The sequence below is a fragment of the Carassius carassius genome, chromosome 7, assembly GCF_963082965.1.
Source record: "Carassius carassius chromosome 7, fCarCar2.1, whole genome shotgun sequence".
Taxonomy (NCBI): Eukaryota; Metazoa; Chordata; class Actinopteri; order Cypriniformes; family Cyprinidae; genus Carassius; species Carassius carassius.
The window spans coordinates 34588058-34607399 of NC_081761.1; the positions used below are offsets into that span (position 1 = coordinate 34588058).

Sequence of the window (19342 nt, forward strand, 5' to 3'; positions counted from 1 at the left end):
GTGTTTGATGCTGCAATATATGAGGCCCATATCCCCAGCAACTCTCCATACAAATGCCCTATAATGAAGGTTCAGGTAAGTGATAAATGTAATAAACTGCAATTATGTACCTCGGTGTGTAACTTCTCCCATTCATGCTACTAACATCAATCATGCCTTATTTGGGAGATGTGGGCTGGTATTTTTAAAGTGATCAGAATTTTCTGTATAGTTTGGTGTCTGGAATGTTTCTCTCAAAAAGAAGCTAAGCTGCTAGCCAACAAACTATACCTAAACCAAATGAAATTGCATGACCAGACTCTGACCTCAGAATTGTATATTTTAGGGATGTCAATAGACTAGACCATTAATAACATATAGTAACATTTTTGTTTGTAATTGGTTGAAATGTTGTGTTTCCTTTAGGCATTAGACCCTGATGTTGGCGAGAGCTCAAAACTGCAGTATTCCCTACTGGAGCACTGTCCACTGCTGGATGTAGATGCAAACACTGGTCAGCTCTACGTACTGGATGTATCCGGTTTTGGAGACAGTCTGTTCACCTTACAGGTTAAAGCCACTGATGAACTTGGACTATTCACAACTACAACAGTACAGGTGAGCAGAGTTGTTTTAATGCCATTTTGATTGAAAGCCATAAAACAGAGCCTTCAGTGTAATGCATTCAATGATCAAATAAACATTTTTTGTGCTTGCCTGCAGATCAAAGTGAGAGAAAGTACAAGTGACAACTTTGTGGTCATTCCAAAAAAGATGATGCCAAAGAAATGATACCCCTGCTCGGCATGGGCTGTTTGGTGATTTGTGTACTATATTTCCAAGTCTTGAACAAAACAAAACATATATTTTTGAACCAATTATTTTGAATAAACATAGTTCTCTCTGGTTTACAAATTAATTTAAACCATTCTTTCATAATTAATAGTTCATTGGTACTTTTGATTGTGTGTTTTTCGCTATTTAAAAAACGCTATTTAGGTTTAATGTTTTAGTAAACATTCAAATCCTTAATTACATAAAATGATCAGCACAAGATATAATAAACCTTCAAACCTTTATACAAAGTGTTTATTGTGTGTGACCTTTGATTTGTTATGTAATGCAAATAAAATGTTGTTGTACTAAAAATATATATATATCTGGTTCTGAAAAATAAGGAACTAGTAAGCTGTGATAAGATAACCTTTAATTGTGTTCGTGGTAGCAGCATAAATGAAGTGGATAGATTTGGAAAATCTCACTGAGTTACACAGCAGACCAGGATGTGAATTATTCATTTTTGTCATGTATCTTTCCAGCCTGTTCAATGTCAGGCAAAAGTCCTGCATAAATGTCATGATTTATGACAATAAATTAATTGTTATTTTTAAGGAAGAAATAATGTACTGTTTATAATTGCAAAAAGATCAAATCTCAGATAGGAACTTATATTCAATTCAATTCAAGTTTATTTGTATAGCGCTTTTTACAATACAAATCGTAACAAAGCAACTTTTACAGGAAATTATGTTTCTACAATATTTAGTAGTAGCTAGTAGTTTGTGCACGTTTGACAGGATTTTAGAAAAAATAAAAAAAAATAATAATAATACAAGACGTAGTCAGCTAGACGATGAACTATCAATATTATTAATTAATAGTTATCATATGATGCAGTCACACATGTAGCAATAATTATTTAGTTCTGTTGTTGATTCAAGGTTAGGATCATCTGGGGTCCTCTGAGGGTCAGCATCATCTCTTCTCAGGTGTTCTGGATCCAGACTGGAGCTTGTGTAAATCCTAGTTACATCCCGTGGCAAAAAATAGAAACAAAATAGAGACATCATTAGCATAGCTGCTGTTCCAACAAAGTAAAATTAGTTTATATCATTATTATATATCATCCTACAGAGGTTGGTTTTACTATAATCATCGGTTCAATCTTATGACCTCACCAATCTATGAATAAACTAATTTAGAGTTTAAATGATTCCATTATGTGACAAGAAAAAGAGTACAGAGGAAAATGAAAGACATAAAGCACAGCGTATGAAGTCAGTTACCAGAAAACAGCCAAATATATAGTTCATTGTTCATTTGACATTAGAACGTTGCAACTGTCCAATCAGAACGAAGTATTCTGGAAGGCTGTATAATGTTTAACAAGAATAGACCTAAGTGACTAAAACCATTGCATGGGAAGAAATGATAGAATGAGATTGGGCGAGAAGTTAAGGTCGATATCAAAGGTTCAAATCTTAGATATCCTCGAATAAATTCGTAACATCAACTTCTTTCCAGAAAATCCCTCCCACATCATTCCTGCATTATTGGACTTTATGAAGCACCTTTGATACCTGATACCATAGCTGTTTATGACATACAATAAAGAACAGCCCAGAGAGAGATGTTACACAAGAAATAGTCGTTCTCTTCACTGCCAGGCTTCATAATACAAGCTGTGCTGACAGCGGATTACAGAAAAGATGGCCTCATTTTCAATTTCTTTATATTCTCTATTTATTTTAGCGTTTCTGCATCTCCATAGCGTACTGAGTGATACTGGTAAGTCAAATTTCTGTCTGTCTAATAAAGTAAAATGCTTGTCAAGATTTAACAGGAAGTAATGTGACTTAATATTTGTAAAATAGTTATATTTCAAAGTGATAAAATATTTTATTCCATGAGTTTTAAACAAGTAATATTCAATACACGACCAGATACTGTTGATTCGATTTAGAATGACAACTGAAGCTCGTCACCAGCAAAAACACTGAAAATAAAAATGATGGCCAATTTTAAAACTGCCTGTTTAAATGGTTTTTATGTTTTGTGTGATTTAATGTTGTTTGTCATTTTGAATGTAGGCTTTCAGTCGTCTGTTAAGTCTTTAAGCCAATCACAGATAAACTGTGCGACTGGAACTAATGTCAATGTAGGGAGCGTCCAGGAGGGATATGAAGGTGAGATATGCTAACATATTGTTTACAATATTACATTTGTCTTTTCACTTTTGCAAGAAAACTTTTGTGTTGTTATAATTATTAGTAGTATTATATATTTATACTACTCTGAAATGTTTATATTAAAATATTTCAAAATATATTTGATCATATATAATATATGATCAAATATATTTTGAATATATTGAATATATACAAGTGCTGTTGCTTTTAAGCATTGCAAGAGTAATACAAGAACAATCAAAATTATTCTGATTGTGTGTTAGAATACATATTTAAATGTGTATTTAATCTGGTTTAAAGGTGAAGTAGAGACTCTCACTAATATCGGACCTAATGATCGTCTGGTGCTGGAGTCATATCTCTTTCCTGTTGGTTTGGAGTTTGTGGAGCTGATTTATTCTGAAGGAGATTCAACCGCTTCTGTACGAACCAGAAAACCACTGGATGCTGATAAACTAAAGGAGGTTTGTTCCAGCTTTACTGATTCATTGAGTTAGTAGAGTGTCAGATAGTCTCTGTTTTAACTAAGCTTTCTTTACCAATTCTGACAAAGCTGATAAAATTGCATCATTATTTTTTTTTCACTCTTTGTATGTTTATTTCTTCTAGTTTGGAGAGAAATTATATTATTCAGTCACCTGCTTGAACACAGGGGTATGTTTATTTATTTAAACCATACCATCATAAAATAATTCAAAGCATTATAGAAATAAAGATCCAGCACAAAAACTTTGACTATGAAGTCTTCATTGTTCATTTCAGCTAAAAAACATCCGGACGGTAGACATTCTGGACATCAATGACAACCCTCCGATCTTCCAGAGCAAATCATACAGCGACACAGTGTCAGAGGTGTGTTTAATGTCACGTCTCCATACAGCTGTAGTGTGTTTGGTCACTGAGTGATCTCACATCTCTTAGTAAACCCTGTCTTTTGCTCCAGACGACGACTGTGGATTCAGATGTGTTCAGGGTGAGGGCTGACGATGCAGATGTGTCTCCAGAAAACAACAGAATTACATATTCTATACTGGTGAGCCATGAACAACTCTCATGAATTTGATACAATAAGCTGCACTGTGCAACCGCTATGTAAGCTCAACTTGTGTCCATATCCTCATTTTAATTGGTCACTTCCACTCTATTAACAGCCTCCAGTACCAGATGAGTTTGAAGTGAGAGGTGATGGTAACATCAGGTTGAAACAACGTCTGAACTACAACAATGCTCAACAGTACATCTTCACTGTGAAAGCTGAAGTAAAAACAAAACCAATGACAACCTATGCATCCATCTTACTTTGATTACTAAACTTCAAAGTGCTTCTCTAGTAGTCTATTCTTTGAAGAAATAGTCCACACAAAAAGGAAACTCATTTATGGAACCCAAAATGTTTAGCAGAATGTCCAAGCTGCTTTTTTCCATATAAAACAGTAACACAACACAATGTGTCTTTGCAGGATAAGGAAGGACTCAGTGACACAACAACAGTTACAATAACGGTTGAAGATTTTGACAATCTAAACCCTTATTTTGATCACAGTCTCTATAAAGCATCTATTGAGGAAAACCAGGTAAACAATGAGGAGAGAAGACCAATTCTTAAAACACCTCTGAGCACACAAAATAAACCCTCTTTTCTGTTCATTTCCAGGCAGGACAATTGTCAGACGTCACTCCTGAGGAAATAAAAGCTCAAGATGGTGACACAGGCATCAACGAGCCAGTCGTTTACAGCATAACAGCAGGTACTGTTAACAGAAGATTTACAACACATAAGACTCATTTTGAGTCTGATAATATGGAGGGATAAAAAAATCAAACAAACAACAGTCAATCAATGTATTTTACACCCCTAATAATATACTTACATTTGAATATTCTTAATTAAGTTTCTGGTAATAAAGTGCACATACCCACATTCTTGTTCCAGTCTTTCCAAATGAATATCAGAGCAACTTTGAAATTGATCGAAACAGTGGCGTCATCTCTGTGACAACAGCTTTAGACAGAGAGGAAATTGACCAGATAACAGTTAACATACAGGTATAAGACGTTTCTAAAGACATTAGTTTAAAATGTTGATGTTATGAATCTGAAGAGATTTCAGTATTTTGATTCTTCATGTTTTCTCATCAATGTTTCATTGTAAAAACAGGCAGCTCAGCAGGATGATGTCAGTAAAACAGCAAACGCTGTGGTGTCTGTCACCATTAAGGACATGGATGACAACCTGCCCAAATTTGACCAGGATCAATACACAGAGTCTATTCTGGAAAATTCACCACAGGACCAGTTTGTGCTTCAGACTAGAGTCACTGATCTAGACCTGGTACTGTTCCTGGAAAACCTTGCTGTCTGTTTGTACAAATAAAATAAAAACTGAGAAAATAATTTACCAAGTGACCTCTTTCATCCCAGGGAGGATTTGTGGGAACAATCCGGATTATTCCAGAGACTGTCCCTTTTTCAATCAGCCCTGATGGAATAATTCGGGTGAAAAGCTCAGTGGACCTAGACAGAGAAACCACAGCTAGCTTCAGTTTTCAAGTAATAATAAGGCTCATTTTATCATTAAATATAAATATGAATATTGTGCAATTAAAATTTTTGTTTTCAAAATCTAAAGGTTGAAGCACAAGAAAACCCTCCTTCTAGCAGCAAAGCAACAGCAGATGTGACCATTACCTTGCTGGATGAGAATGACAACAGTCCACAGTTTACAACTTCCTCGTATGAGGGCAAAGTTTTCAGCAACCAGACTGTTGGAATGCAGGTTGTCAAGGTGATGAATCATTGATTTGTCGAGTCATTTAAATGTTTCCCAGCACAATCAGTATTTTAGTACATTTTCAGAGATTGTGGAACCATAATGTCATTATAAGATAACTACTTTTCCATAAACGGTGGAAAGACGTTGTATACTAACTAAACATACATACATTTTCATGTTAGGTCGAGGCAGCAGACCTGGATGAAGGTCCAAACGGGGAAATCAGCTACTCCATTGAGTTTGGAAATGAGAGAGGTCATTTTGAAATTAATGAGAATAATGGGGAGATTACACTAATTAACCAAATTGACCTGGTGGACAATACAATCCTTGAGTTTGCACTCTATGTGACTGCAAAAGATGGTAAGTTTTCAGATCTAAGTATTTTGGCAGACATTTGATGTAGGCCAATATGGCTGTGGAAACTTTACTTTTGGCTTAAAAACCACTGCACTTTCTTTTCATACTATTAGGGGGTGCTATAAGCAGATCAACTGCTGCAATTGTGAATGTCAAGGCACCTGGAGAGTCTCATCCTCAGTTCCTTCGTGACACCTACCAGGGACAAGTAGATGAGGATCAGGAAGACGCAGATATCGTGAAGGTCCTTACAGTATAAACAGTTATCTTATAAGAGCTTATTTCCCACAGCACTGACCCTGTAACTGATATAAAAGACTTTAATGATAATAATAGTCTGCTGAATTACAACCATCTAAACAAACAAATCTTTATTTGAAGAAATAAAAACACAAAGACATATTTACACTTAACACTTACAGTATGTATGGTAAACTTATGTTTGGGCTCATTGAGCTTCATTTATCAATCTAACATAGAAATGAGTAACGACAGAGTTCATGTGTGATTTATGAAACATTCACCATATACAGAATATATCATGAACTGACAACAAAGGAAAATCCCAAATTCAGTATCTCAAAAAATTAAAATATTACTTAAGACCAATAGAAAGAAAGGATTTTTAGAAATCTTGGCCAACTGAAAAGTATGAAAATTAAAAGTATGAACATGTACAGCACTCAATACTTAGTTGGGGCTCCTTTTGCCTGAATTACTGCAGCAATGCAGCGTGGCATGGAGTCGATCAGTCTGTGGCACTGCTCAGGTGTTATGAGAGCCCAGGTTGCTCTGATAGTAGCCTTCAGTTCTTCTGCATTCTTGGGTCTGGCATATCGCATCTTACTCTTCACAATACCCCATGGATTTTCTATGGGGTTAAGGTCAGGTGACTTTGCTGACCAACTAAGAACCGGGATACCATGGTCCTTAAACCAGGTACTGGAAGCTTTGGCACTGTGTGCAGGTGCCAAGTCCTGTTGGAAAATGAAATCTGCATCTCCATAAAGTTGTTCAGCAGCAGGAAGCATGAAGTGCTCTAAAACTTCCTGGTATACGGCTGTGTTGGCCTTGGACCTCAGAAAACACAGTGGACCAACACCATTAGATGGCATGGCACCCCAAACCATCACTGATTGTGGAAACTTTACACTGGACCTCAAGCAACGTGGATTGTGTGCCTCTCCTCTCTTCCTCCAGACTCTGGGACCCTGATTTACATAGGAAATGCAAAATTTACTTTTATCAGAAAACATAACTTTGGACCACTCAGCAGCAGTCCAGTCCTTTCTGAAGCGAGACGCTTCTGATGCTGTCTGTTGTTCTAGAGCGGCTTGACACAAGGAATGCGACAGCTGAAACCCATGTCTTGCATACGTCTGTGTGTAGTGGTTCTTGAAGCACTGACTCCAGCTGCAGTCCACTCTTTGTGAATCTCCCCCACATTTTTGAATGGGTTTTGTTTCACAATCCTCTCCAGGGTGCAGTTATCCCTATTGCGTGTACACTTTTTTCTACCACATCTTTTCTTTCCCTTTGCCTCTCTATTAATGTGCTTGGACACAGAGCTCTGTGAACAGCCAGCCTCTTTTGCAATGACCTTTTGTGTCTTGCCCTCCTTGTGCAAGGTGTCAATGGTTGTCTTTTGGACAACTGTCAAGTCAGCAGTCTTCACAATGATTGTGTAGCCAACAGAACTAGACTAAGAGACCATTTAAAGGCCTTTGCAGGTGTTTTGAGTTAATTAGCTGATTAGATTGTGGAACCAGGTGTCTTCAATATTGAACCTTTTCACAATATTCTAATTTTCTGAGATACTGAATTTGGGATTTTCCTTAGTTGTCAGTTATAAACATCAAAATTAAAAGAAATAAACATTTGAAATATATCAGTCTGCATGTAATGAATGAATATAATATACAAGTTTCACTTTTTGAATGGAATTAGTGAAATAAATCAACTTTTTGAAGATATTCTAATTGTATGACCAGCTCCTATATATTTCATTGTATGAATGATTGCACGTTGATAAATGTGGCAGCAGAAAACAATCTTCATTTGAATATCATGCCCCTAAAAATACCCTGGTTTAGAAGTCTCGCCCCTAGAGTTTATGACACGGAGAAACGAAACCCAGCCAAAAAGAATCTCACAATTTATATTTATATGTATTTAAAATACTGGTAAATATAAACAGCCTATTTAGTTCTCACTCTACAAATGTAACAGTATTCAGAATAGAACAAGAATGAAAAATAAGTAGTTATAAAATTATATATTAAACTATAACTTAAACAAATTAGGCTATAATGGCATTCAGTGTCAAGTAAAACTGAAAATGCATTGGGCTCACAAGCCTGTCTCCTACTACATGAATCCAAATGTTTCCATTTTTGTCATATTTGTAACACATATAAAGCTAAAGCCCTGCATAAAAAAAACATTCTAATATTACTGGTTAACGGTCGACTAATAAACTTTGTTTGATGGTCAGGTAAATAAAAAAGAATAAAATGCTGTCAATTTATAATTCTCCCCTGTATGTTGCGCGCAAGTTCAGGTAACTCAAAAAAAGGCATAACCGAACTGTGACCAGACGTGAGATTTGATCGTAGCCACCGCTCACGTCCATATACATTCCATGTTTTGCATTGAAAGGACGTACGCACAATTTTCTGTCATACGTTCGTTTCGTAAATGAGACACATTATGAAGACACATGCAAAAAATGACACTTAGTGACACAAAGAAAACATTAAATTGGCTGTAGCTATGGATTTATTTGCTTGATATACTTGATATTTTGCAGAATGTGTCTTCATAAAAGCTCCCACAAGGGCCTAGAAGGACAGTCTAAGAAAATACTGTATTTTTCACTATTGAGTAACAATGTGTACTCGCTTATTTACAGGTTGACTTTCTGACCCTTGAACATATAGTTCCTGTCATCTTAAAGGTTGAGAGTGACGCTGACAAGTTCTCCATAAACCAGGATACAGGTGTTCTCTCGACCAAAGTCAAACTAGACTTTGAGGAGAAGAGCAGCTACACTGTGCAGGTGTCGATATCGGATGGTACTAACCGGGATGAGACATCAGTCTTGGTTGAGGTGCTGGACATCAATGACAATAGTCCAGTGTTTGAAAGTCACCCTGCTACTGTCCCAGTACCAGAAGATCACAAGGTGGGATATGAAGTGATGTCCGTAAATGCCACGGATGCAGATTCAGGGTTTAATGGTGAAGTGCGATACACTCTCCTAGGAGGTGCTGGGAGATTTAGTGTTGACCAAGAAACAGGAGTGATAACCCTAGCAGCTCCCCTTGACAGGGAGACCCAAGATGAGTACAGCTTAGTGATCACTGCCCAAGATCAGGGTCGCCCGTCACGTTCAGCTACCACCACTATGGACATCTCTGTGACTGACATCAACGACAATGCTCCCATATTTCCTGAACAACAGTATGAGACCGCAGTGTCCGAGCATGCTGAAGTAGGAACAAGCGTCATAGACCTCATGGCAACAGAGAAAGATGACGGTGAAAATGCTATCGTGACTTATCACATTGTCAAACAGGAGCCTTCTTCAACACCACTCGTCTTTACCATTGATGAAGAGTCTGGCTCCATAAGCCTAGCTGGAAAGCTGGATTATGGCAAAGTAAAGAGTTACACTCTAGAGGTGGAGGGACGAGATGGAGGAAACCCTGTTCTCACTGGCAGTGTTTCTGTAACAGTGTGCGTTGAGGATGTAAATGATAAAGCTCCTGTGTTCAGAAAGGACCAGTATGACGTGTCCGTCTATGAAAACCTTGCAGGTGGAACTGCTCTGGTGTATTTGGAGGTTTCAGATGAGGATGAGGTAAGAAAAGTAGATGCTAGAACGGCATTGGTTGTTGTACAAACTTATAGTATTCTGACAACATCCCTTAAAGTCTATGTAGTAACTCCCAAGAAACCCCCGTTGACCTTTTCCTTAAATTATATGTAGTAACTGCCTAGCAATGCCTCTAGCAACCACCCAGAAAACCTAATCTAATCTGCTCTAAACATGAGCAACCATATAGCAACACTCTATATACGTCCTGTTAAGCAGTTTCAGAGGTTCTGAGTGGTTTCTGAGACTCGTCATTCTTGCAGCTGCATAGAAACCACTCAGAGCATCTTTGGACCTTCTCAGCAACACTCAACTTTCATCCAGAACAAACCTCAGCCTGACACAATCCAATCCCTTTAGAACACAATTTCTACTGAGGGGGCCCTGAGTCAATATGCTTTTCAGGAGGCCCAGAAACCAGAGCAGTGCCCCTGATCACCCCTAGCAAAAATTCCCTACCAACTACTCAGAAAAGTCATGCAAGTATACAAAGTATATATAACATTTCAAACTACAATTTAAATTACAAAAGACCTGAACAACTTTCAAATTCTCCTTGTAAATTTCCAAGTAGAGATTTGTCAAGCCAACATTGCAAGTTTTTTTTGTCTGATTTACATTCTCTTGTTTCCTTTCCGATCAGGGTGGGTTCTCTAAAGGTATCTTTATCATGGACAGCGATACCTTTGCTATCACTGATCAAGGAGTAATATCACTCAGGAGCGATGCCACCTTGGATAGAGAAACTATAGACAATTACATCATAGAGGTACAAAAATATCCCGAAACTACTCACAATATGTTAAGGATGTATATTCATTCTAAATGCGATGCTTGCATTGTCTTCTTTAGGTAATAGCTGTAGACCAGCCTGATGATGGTTTAAGCTCCACAGCTCAGGTCAACATCACTGTTCTGGATGTCAACGACAACAACCCACAATTCCTTCCTCTCCCAGAGCGCATTGAGATTCAGGAAGGTGTGTACACTCCCTCATCAACTGGAGAGGTGTGCGTGATATCAGCCACAGACTGTGCTTTTTCCTTTTAGGATGGGACTCTACTAGCCAATGAGGAGCTGGATCGAGAGACACAAGATGTGTATGATGTGGTTATTGTTGCTGTGGATCATGGGATACCACAGGGACATGTAATTTCCTTTCCTTTGTACAATTAGCATGATCTTACAGCATACTTCAGTGCAGTTTTATCATTTTACCTACTGGTACTTTCTAGTTACAATAACTTTGATCTTATCATCAGATTTTCTAGAAGGTAGCGTGTATTTTTTTTTTTTTTTTTTTTTTTTTTTTACCTGTCCACCATGATACAAGACAGGCTTGAAGGATAAACTAGTTGCTTAATGTGATGAGTGGGGCGGGGCCGAGGGACGTGGGAATGAAGAGCGAGGCTGGTGGAGTGATTGGAGATGAACTACACCTGTTCGAACCACCGGTCTCGAGTCCCACGGAGGGAGCGGAGGAGTCGGCGCCGTTCGCCAGGGGGCCGGAGCCTGCTGCCTCCGTGAAGGTATCCGGAGGAACAAGGAACGGGGGACTCTTGCCGGCTGCCCAAAACCGGAGGAGCCGTCGCAGTCCACCGGGCGGCGGAGGAGTGTCGTGCCGTCCGCCGAGGGCCGTCCAGGGCCACCGCCAGGCACCATGGAGGAGATCACCCAGCTGTTGGAGGGCCGAGAAGCAGTGCGTCGGGGAACTGGAAATGTATTTTTTCCTCTCTACACCTGTTCGAACCACCGGTCTCGAGTCCCACGGAGGAGATGGAAGGATATAAAACTGGAGCGACAACAGTAAAGGACGAGAGAGGACCAGGCCTGGGCTTTATTTTATGTTTTGGTTTTGATTTGTGTGCATCAGTCGTCCGTGAGGGGCTGATGCGCTGTTTTGTGTTTATTTTTGTAATTAAAGTTTCATTTGATTGTCCCCCGGTTCCCGCCTCCTTCTTCCCGATGTTTATAAAGGTTTTTATTATTACACTTAATTTTCCAGAGTTCATGAAAATCAAATATTTGAAACACTTTCCTTGAGTTTTGTTTGAGGAACTTAGTAGCACGCAACTTCAAAAACATAGACTAGGGGTAGCAATCTGCCTCTGCCTTCCTAGACTTTAGTTCCAGCCTTGTTCAAACAAACGTTGTTTTTAAGTAATCACTAGTACCTCGATTAGCTGGTTCAAGTGTGTTTGATTAGGGTTGATGCAGTCCTCCAGGAACATGGTTCGCTGCTTCTGCTGTAAATTTACATCAAATTTGATACTTTTCTATCTCTAAATGACATGTAAAGCAAACTCCAGGTAGTAGTTTTTTTATGTTGCACAGATGATCAACCAGTTTAAGCTGCTATCGATTAAGACATTGCACTGTGAATCCAACTTTGTTTCAATATTCAAACTTCTATATTTTACTAACTGCAATCCTTAAGTTTGATATTAGACATTGCAAATATGAGCTTTTGGCCTGCACTAAAAATGGGTTGCTTGTGTTTATATTCTGCAGAACCTCACCACAGTGAGGGTCAGTATCACAGACGTCAATGACAACTCTCCAGTCTTCAGCTCTGACACCTACAGCAGAAGCATTCTGATTAAAGACGCCAAGGTTGGAAAGTTGCTGCTTACAGTCTCTGCCACGGATAAAGATGCGGGGTCCAATGCAAATATTAGCTACAGGTACAGCTAAAGACTAATCTCTCATTTATTAGGATTAATAATATGAAGGCACAACCATGTTAAGACACCTATGTTAAGATGGATGCATTAATGTCTTTTTGTAGTTTCTCTGAAGACTCTTCCATGGTCGCACTGGATGCTGAAACAGGAGACATCACTTTGACCTCTGACATTAGCGAGGTCACAGAAGACACACTGCTAAACCTGACTGCTATAGCGACAGATCATGGAACACCAGCACAATCTGATGAAGGTTTGGGTCTGATTTTCTGCTCTCAGTATTCAAACCTGTTTTGATGAAAATGTCAAAACTGAGTTCTTTCTTCTCTTTAGCCGAAGTCTTGATTAACTTCAAAATTACCTCTTTCACTGATACTGTGGCTTTTGAGAGCTCCTCCTACAACTTCGTAATCAAGGAGAATGAACCTAAGGACACAATAGCCGGGGAAGTCAAGGCATTAACAGGGAGTCCACTGGTTACAGTCAGCTATAACATGAAGACACACGAAGATGTCTTCTCTGTGGATGAGGAAGGAACCATAAAAGCTCTCAGACAGCTAGATAAGGAGGAAGAGGAGTGGTTCATCCTCACAGTAGAGGCCATAGACTCCAGAAGCCCTCCAAACACTGCAGAGACAATGGTATTATTCTTACTACCAACTAAGGCTAGAAACAAATTACACAAGTACACAAACATCAGTGCTTGTCCAACACATTTTTTGACAAAGCATAGTTAACATGCATTTTCTTGAGTTACTGTAGAGGAAACAAATCCTCTACATGTGTTACTGAGAAGCAGGCTTTAATACATATGGGCTTTTTAACCATTTTAAGCAGTACAATTTTAAGCAGTAGTTGAGCTTTACAGAGTGACAAATTATGCTTATCCCGACAGTATCTCCCACTCCCACTGAAGTAACAATTGTATTGTACTTGCATTGCATTTCATTTCTAAAACATTTCACAATGCAATGGCACAGGTTTGTGTAACTAAACGTGTTTGTGTTCAGATACTTACAGTATGTAGAATATGTATTTCTTCTTAAAAAAAGAAAGCTGTCACAGTGCATTTGATTTTCTCTGTCTCACAATCTTCAGGTCAGAGTTCAAGTTGAGAATGTGAATGATGCTCCTGTTTTTGACAATGAAACATATGAAGGTGAAATTTTCAGTGTCTCTCCATACAAATTCCCTATAGTGAAAGTTCAGGTAAGTGAATCTCAGTGATGGCTCATAAAAATGTTTCCCCCAAAAGTAACTTAGCAGCTTTCCATCAAACTATTACTATTACAGTGAACTTACCAAATGAAAATACATGACCGAGCTAAGAACTATTTCAGGGCTGTCAATAGACTACAATTACTAATCATAAAAAATGTAATGATTTATTTGTACAGTAGTACATCTTATTTATTTATTTAATATTTATTTAACCAGGCAAATTAATTACGAACAAGTTCTTATTTAAAATAACAGCCTGGCAGGTGAATTCAAATATCCTAAGAAACATACAAACATACAGTACAGTACATAAAACACATAAATTAAAAAATTAAATATTAAATATAAAAAAATTTACAGGTGGAGTTGGGAGCACTCACTAGTTATTTTTTAATGTACATTCTTGGATAATTATTTCAATAAAAATTTAAATAACTTTTGTAGCACATTCCAATCATTTGGGGCAGCAAATTTGAACCATATAAAAACAACCATATGTAGATTTATTTCTAGGAATAGCCAAGGAAATATAATTAGATGATCTAGTTGTATAAGTAATGGAATGTGGTTTCAGCAACTTATTATTCTGGTTATAAACCCAGTAGAACTTTGTAAATAAAAATATACCATTGGATTTCTTATCTTATATGCAATAATGTCCAATTCAAAAGGGAGTATAATTCGCAATGGTTCGATCTGTGAGGTGCTTTAGTAATCAGTCTAATTGCAGCATGATATAACACCTCTAATTGGTCCATAACACCTTTACGTGCATTTCTATATATCACATCACCATTATCAAACAAGGGCAAAATAATAGTTTCAACAAGATATTTCTTGACTGATGTGGTAAACACAGATCTATTTCGAAACAAGAAACCACGTCTAGATTTAACTTTCTTCTGGAGATTAGTTATGTGGGTAGTAAAAGTCAAGGATCTATCAAGCTAGATTACATGATATTTATATGAGGATACTACCTCAATTATTGCCCCATCTGAAGTTATGATGTCTTTATTATTTAGTTGTTTTTCCAAACCACATTACTTTTGTTTGTGTGCTATTTAAAACTAGATTCAGGTCATTAAAAGCCTCTTGAATATTATTACAACTATCCTGTACCTGCTTTAAAACTTCATCATATGACGATCCCACAGCATAAAGAATCGAATCATCTGCATATAGGTGAATATAGGTTTTCTTACTACTGATAACCTGAGAAATATTATTAATGTAGACTGAAAATAGAGTTTATGCTAACACAGAGCCCTTTATTAATAGTTAATGGTTCTGATAATTGTTGGTCTATCTTTATATATTTGGATCTTTTAAATAAATAGTTAGAAAACCATAGGGTTAAATTAGACTCACCGATACTACGTAATCTGGATAACAATATAGAATGATCAACTGTATAAAAAACTTTAGCAAGGTCAGTTAAAATATCTGCACAAAACTGTTGTATTTCTAATGCATTATAGTTATCATCCATAACTTTTCAACTGCTGTAGTACAACTAAATTAAAAACGATAACCAGATTGAACTTTAGATAAGATGTTTTTTGTATTAAGAAACTCTATCAATTGCTTATTAATTAGTTTTTCCATCACCTGTACAACACAAGGCAAAACTGGGATTAGATTATATGAATTTGGATCTGTTTTATCACCACTCTTATAGGCAGGAGATACAATGGCTACTCTCCAAATTGTATATTTCAGCTGTAGTTATAGATAAATTGAAAATATACAAGGGTTCAGATATAACTGATGCACCTAATTTAAAAAAGAAAGGATCTAAAGCATCTAAACCAGCAGGCTTTTTTAGTTAAGTTAACATAATTCATTCTGTAACTTATTAACTTGTTTTAGAGAAAAACTAAAGGGTAAAATAGTTTGAATGTTTCTTATGTTTCATTTTATTTAAAATTTTCTACTTTTGCTTTGTCTGTAACAAGATCTTTGTTCTTAAGTGAAACAGCTTCCTGTGGTAACAGATGTTTGTTTTATAGTTGTTTTACCATACTCCAATAAGTTATTGAATTTGAGGAACAATTGGAGAATTGCCTTTTATAATAATCAGATATTGCTTTTCTAATAGCTTGAGTACACCTACAACCCGAATTCCGGAAAAGTTGGGACGTTTTTTTAAATTTTAATAAAATGAAAACTAAAAGACTTTCAAATCACATGAGCCAATATTTTATTCACAATAGAACATAGATAACTTAGCAAATGTTTAAACTGAGAAAGTTTACAATTTTATTTACAAAATGAGCTCATTTCAATTTTGATTTCTGCTACAGGTCTCAAAAAAGTTGGGACGGGGCATGTTTACCATGGTGTAGCATCTCCTTTTCTTTTGAAAACAGTTTGAAGACGTCTGGGCATTGAGGCTATGAGTTGCTGGAGTTTTGCTGTTGGAATTTGGTCCCATTCTTGCCTTATATAGATTTCCAGCTGCTGAAGAGTTCGTGGTCGTCTTTGAGGTATTTTTCGTTTAATGATGCGCCAAATGTTCTCTATAGGTGAAAGATCTGGACTGCAGGCAGGCCAGGTTAGCACCCAGACTCTTCTACGACGAAGCCATGCTGTTGTTATAGCTGCAGTATGTGGTTTTGCATTGTCCTGCTGAAATAAACAAGGCCTTCCCTGAAATAGACGTTGTTTGGAGGGAAGCATATGTTGCTCTAAAACCTTTATATACCTTTCAGCATTCACAGAGCCTTCCAAAACATGCAAGCTGCCCATACCGTATGCACTTATGCACCCCCATACCATCAGAGATACTGGCTTTTGAACTGAACGCTGATAACATGCTGGAAGGTCTCCCTCCTCTTTAGCCCGGAGGACACGGCGTCCGTGATTTTCAACAAGAATGTCAAATTTGGACTCGTCTGACCATAAAACACTATTCCACTTTGAAATAGTCCATTTTAAATGAGCCTTGGCCCACAGGACACGACGGCGCTTCTGGACCATGTTCACATATGGCTTCCTTTTTGCATGAAAGAGCTTTAGTTGGCATCTGCTGATGGCACGGCGGATTGTGTTTACCGACAGTGGTTTCTGAAAGTATTCCTGGGCCCATTTAGTAATGTCATTGACACAATCATGCCGATGAGTGATGCAGTGTCGTCTGAGAGCCCGAAGACCACGGGCATCCAATAAAGGTCTCCGGCCTTGTCCCTTACGCACAGAGATTTCTCCAGTTTCTCTGAATCTTTTGATGATGTTATGCACTGTAGATGATGAGATTTGCAAAGCCTTTGCAATTTGACGTTGAGGAACATTGTTTTTAAAGTTTTCCACAATTTTTTTACGCAGTCTTTCACAGATTGGAGAGCCTCTGCCCATCTTTACTTCTGAGAGACAATGCTTCTCTAAGACAAAGCTTTTATAGCTAATCATGTTACAGACCTGATATCAATTAACTTAATTAATCACTAGATGTTCTCCCAGCTGAATCTTTTCAAATCTGCTTGCTTTTTTTAGCCATTTGTTGCCCCTGTGCCAACTTTTTTGAGACCTGTAGCAGGCATTAAATTTTAAATGAGCTAATTAAGTGGATAAAAGTGTAAAATTTCTCAGTTTAAACATTTGCTACGTTATCTATGTTCTATTGTGAATAAAATATTGGCTCATGTGATTTGAAATTCCTTTAGTTTTCATTTTATTAAAATTTAAAAAACATCCCAACTTTTTATTTTGTATTTCAATGTTGTCTAAAAGCAGCCTCCGATTTATTTATTTATTTTTATGTAGTAAAGTAACTAGATTCTGGTTCATCCATGGACTAGAGCAATTTGTGTTGAGTAGTTTTTAAGGGGGCATGTTTATTAATAATTCTACTAATCGACTGAGAAAAATAGAACCATGCTTCTACAGTTGGGATTAAACTAACTTTATTTAAATTCGCAACAGCTAGATCATATAAAAAGCTTGCTCATTAAAATTTTTAAAAGAACGTTTCAAACTAACTACACTAGGTTGATTAAACGTACACTTTTTCTAGATACATTCTATAATGCAATGATCACTGATATCATTATAAAAGACATCAGATTGATATCAATCTGAAGCGTTTGTTAAAATCACATCTAAAAGACTAGCATTATCTAAACTTTTATTATCATACTTAGTTGTTTTATTAATAATCTGTGTAAGATTAAGAGAATCAAATTGGAGTAAAACATGATCAGGAGGATTCAGCATATTCCAGTTTAAATCACCCAATAATATAAATTCTGAGCTATAATATAAGAACAAAGAACTGATCCAAGAGTTGTTCAAACACAGGAAGGAGCAGATGGGAGCGATGACAACCTGCAACAGTTATTGAACTATCATCAAGTTTAATATTTATAATCAAAAGTTCATATTGCTATGGAATCGATTTTGAAAGGCTTTTGTAAATTGAAGATATTCCTTTACAAAGATAGCTACTCCTCCACCTTTAGATGATCTATCCTGACGAAATATGTTATATCCAGTCATACTAATTGATAACACTCTTAACCATGTTTCTGTAATAACTAATACATCAGGTTTTGCACTTTCTTCCCATAATTTGAGTTGATCTAGTATTGGCATAAGGCCTCTTGTGTTTATGTGCAAAAAAAGGATGCAGGACGTTTCTGTGTGCAATTCATAGAATACAACTACGTGAAGATATATTTTTACATTGTTATTTACTATTCATGGTATTTTCAGGATAATTCCTAGAAGGAATTATGAAAGAAAAACAAAAGTAATTAAAATCATTTGCATTCTATTGTAAAAAAAAAAAATGGTTGTGGTTGAAATTACTTGTGCTCCTCAGGCATCAGACCCTGATTTGGGCGAGAGCTCAGAATTGCAGTATTCCCTGGTGGAGTCCACATCTCTGCTGGATGTGGAGGAACGCACTGGTCAGATCTACGTACTGGATGCTTCTAGTGTTGGAGACACTAGAAGCATCACCTTTCATGCTAAAGCCACTGACAAACATGGACTGTCCATTACTACAACAGTGCAGGTGAGAAGAAATTAATGAATTAGAGAAAAAAGCCTACCCTGTGGAAGGCTGTGATTAAATACTGCTTAAAACAGCATCAAAGGAGCATGAATGGCATTTTGATTTGTAATAGAGCAGAAACACAGACCTGTCATTGCAAATATTGAGTCCTTATTTTTGTCACCTGCAGATCGAGGTAAAAAAAAGTTTACATCGTGACAGTGTCACAGTCATTTCCCTAAACCAGCCTGTGTACATAGTGGAGAAGAAGATCCCAGAGATGGAAGAGTGAGTAATCTCATTGAAACACTGTTGTATTGAGACAAGAGCATTTCCATTTGTGAAGTGAAATGTTATTGTGTTTAAGCAAAGAGTGAAAGTGGAAACATGTTTAAACAATAATAAATCAAATAAATAATTTTACATTCCAAACCTTGTACTGGTATGTTTCCACTGGAATACAACAGGAAATATTCATGCAGT

The 19342-nt window shown here is 37.1% G+C and overlaps 1 protein-coding gene across 3 annotated transcripts in view; it reads left to right on the top strand.

Moving 5' to 3' along the window:
* Window positions 1–19342, top strand: part of LOC132144030 (protocadherin Fat 1-like) — a 101914-nt gene that overhangs the window by 13864 nt on the left and 68708 nt on the right. Inside the window, exons 1-15 of one of the 3 annotated variants that reach the window (XM_059554744.1) lie at window positions 2419–2547; window positions 2850–2945; window positions 3249–3412; window positions 3558–3602; window positions 3711–3800; window positions 3892–3981; window positions 4100–4207; window positions 4409–4522; window positions 4603–4696; window positions 4882–4994; window positions 5107–5280; window positions 5370–5498; window positions 5578–5733; window positions 5904–6084; window positions 6195–6325. In XM_059554744.1, coding sequence (XP_059410727.1) covers window positions 2469–2547; window positions 2850–2945; window positions 3249–3412; window positions 3558–3602; window positions 3711–3800; window positions 3892–3981; window positions 4100–4207; window positions 4409–4522; window positions 4603–4696; window positions 4882–4994; window positions 5107–5280; window positions 5370–5498; window positions 5578–5733; window positions 5904–6084; window positions 6195–6325 — 1764 coding nt within the window. In that variant the 5' untranslated portion in view covers window positions 2419–2468. Of the gene's footprint in view, window positions 1–2418; window positions 2548–2849; window positions 2946–3248; window positions 3413–3557; window positions 3603–3710; window positions 3801–3891; window positions 3982–4099; window positions 4208–4408; window positions 4523–4602; window positions 4697–4881; window positions 4995–5106; window positions 5281–5369; window positions 5499–5577; window positions 5734–5903; window positions 6085–6194; window positions 6326–19342 lie in introns of those variants that run through there. The other 2 variants (XM_059554747.1, XM_059554746.1) reach the window with 2 other exon arrangements.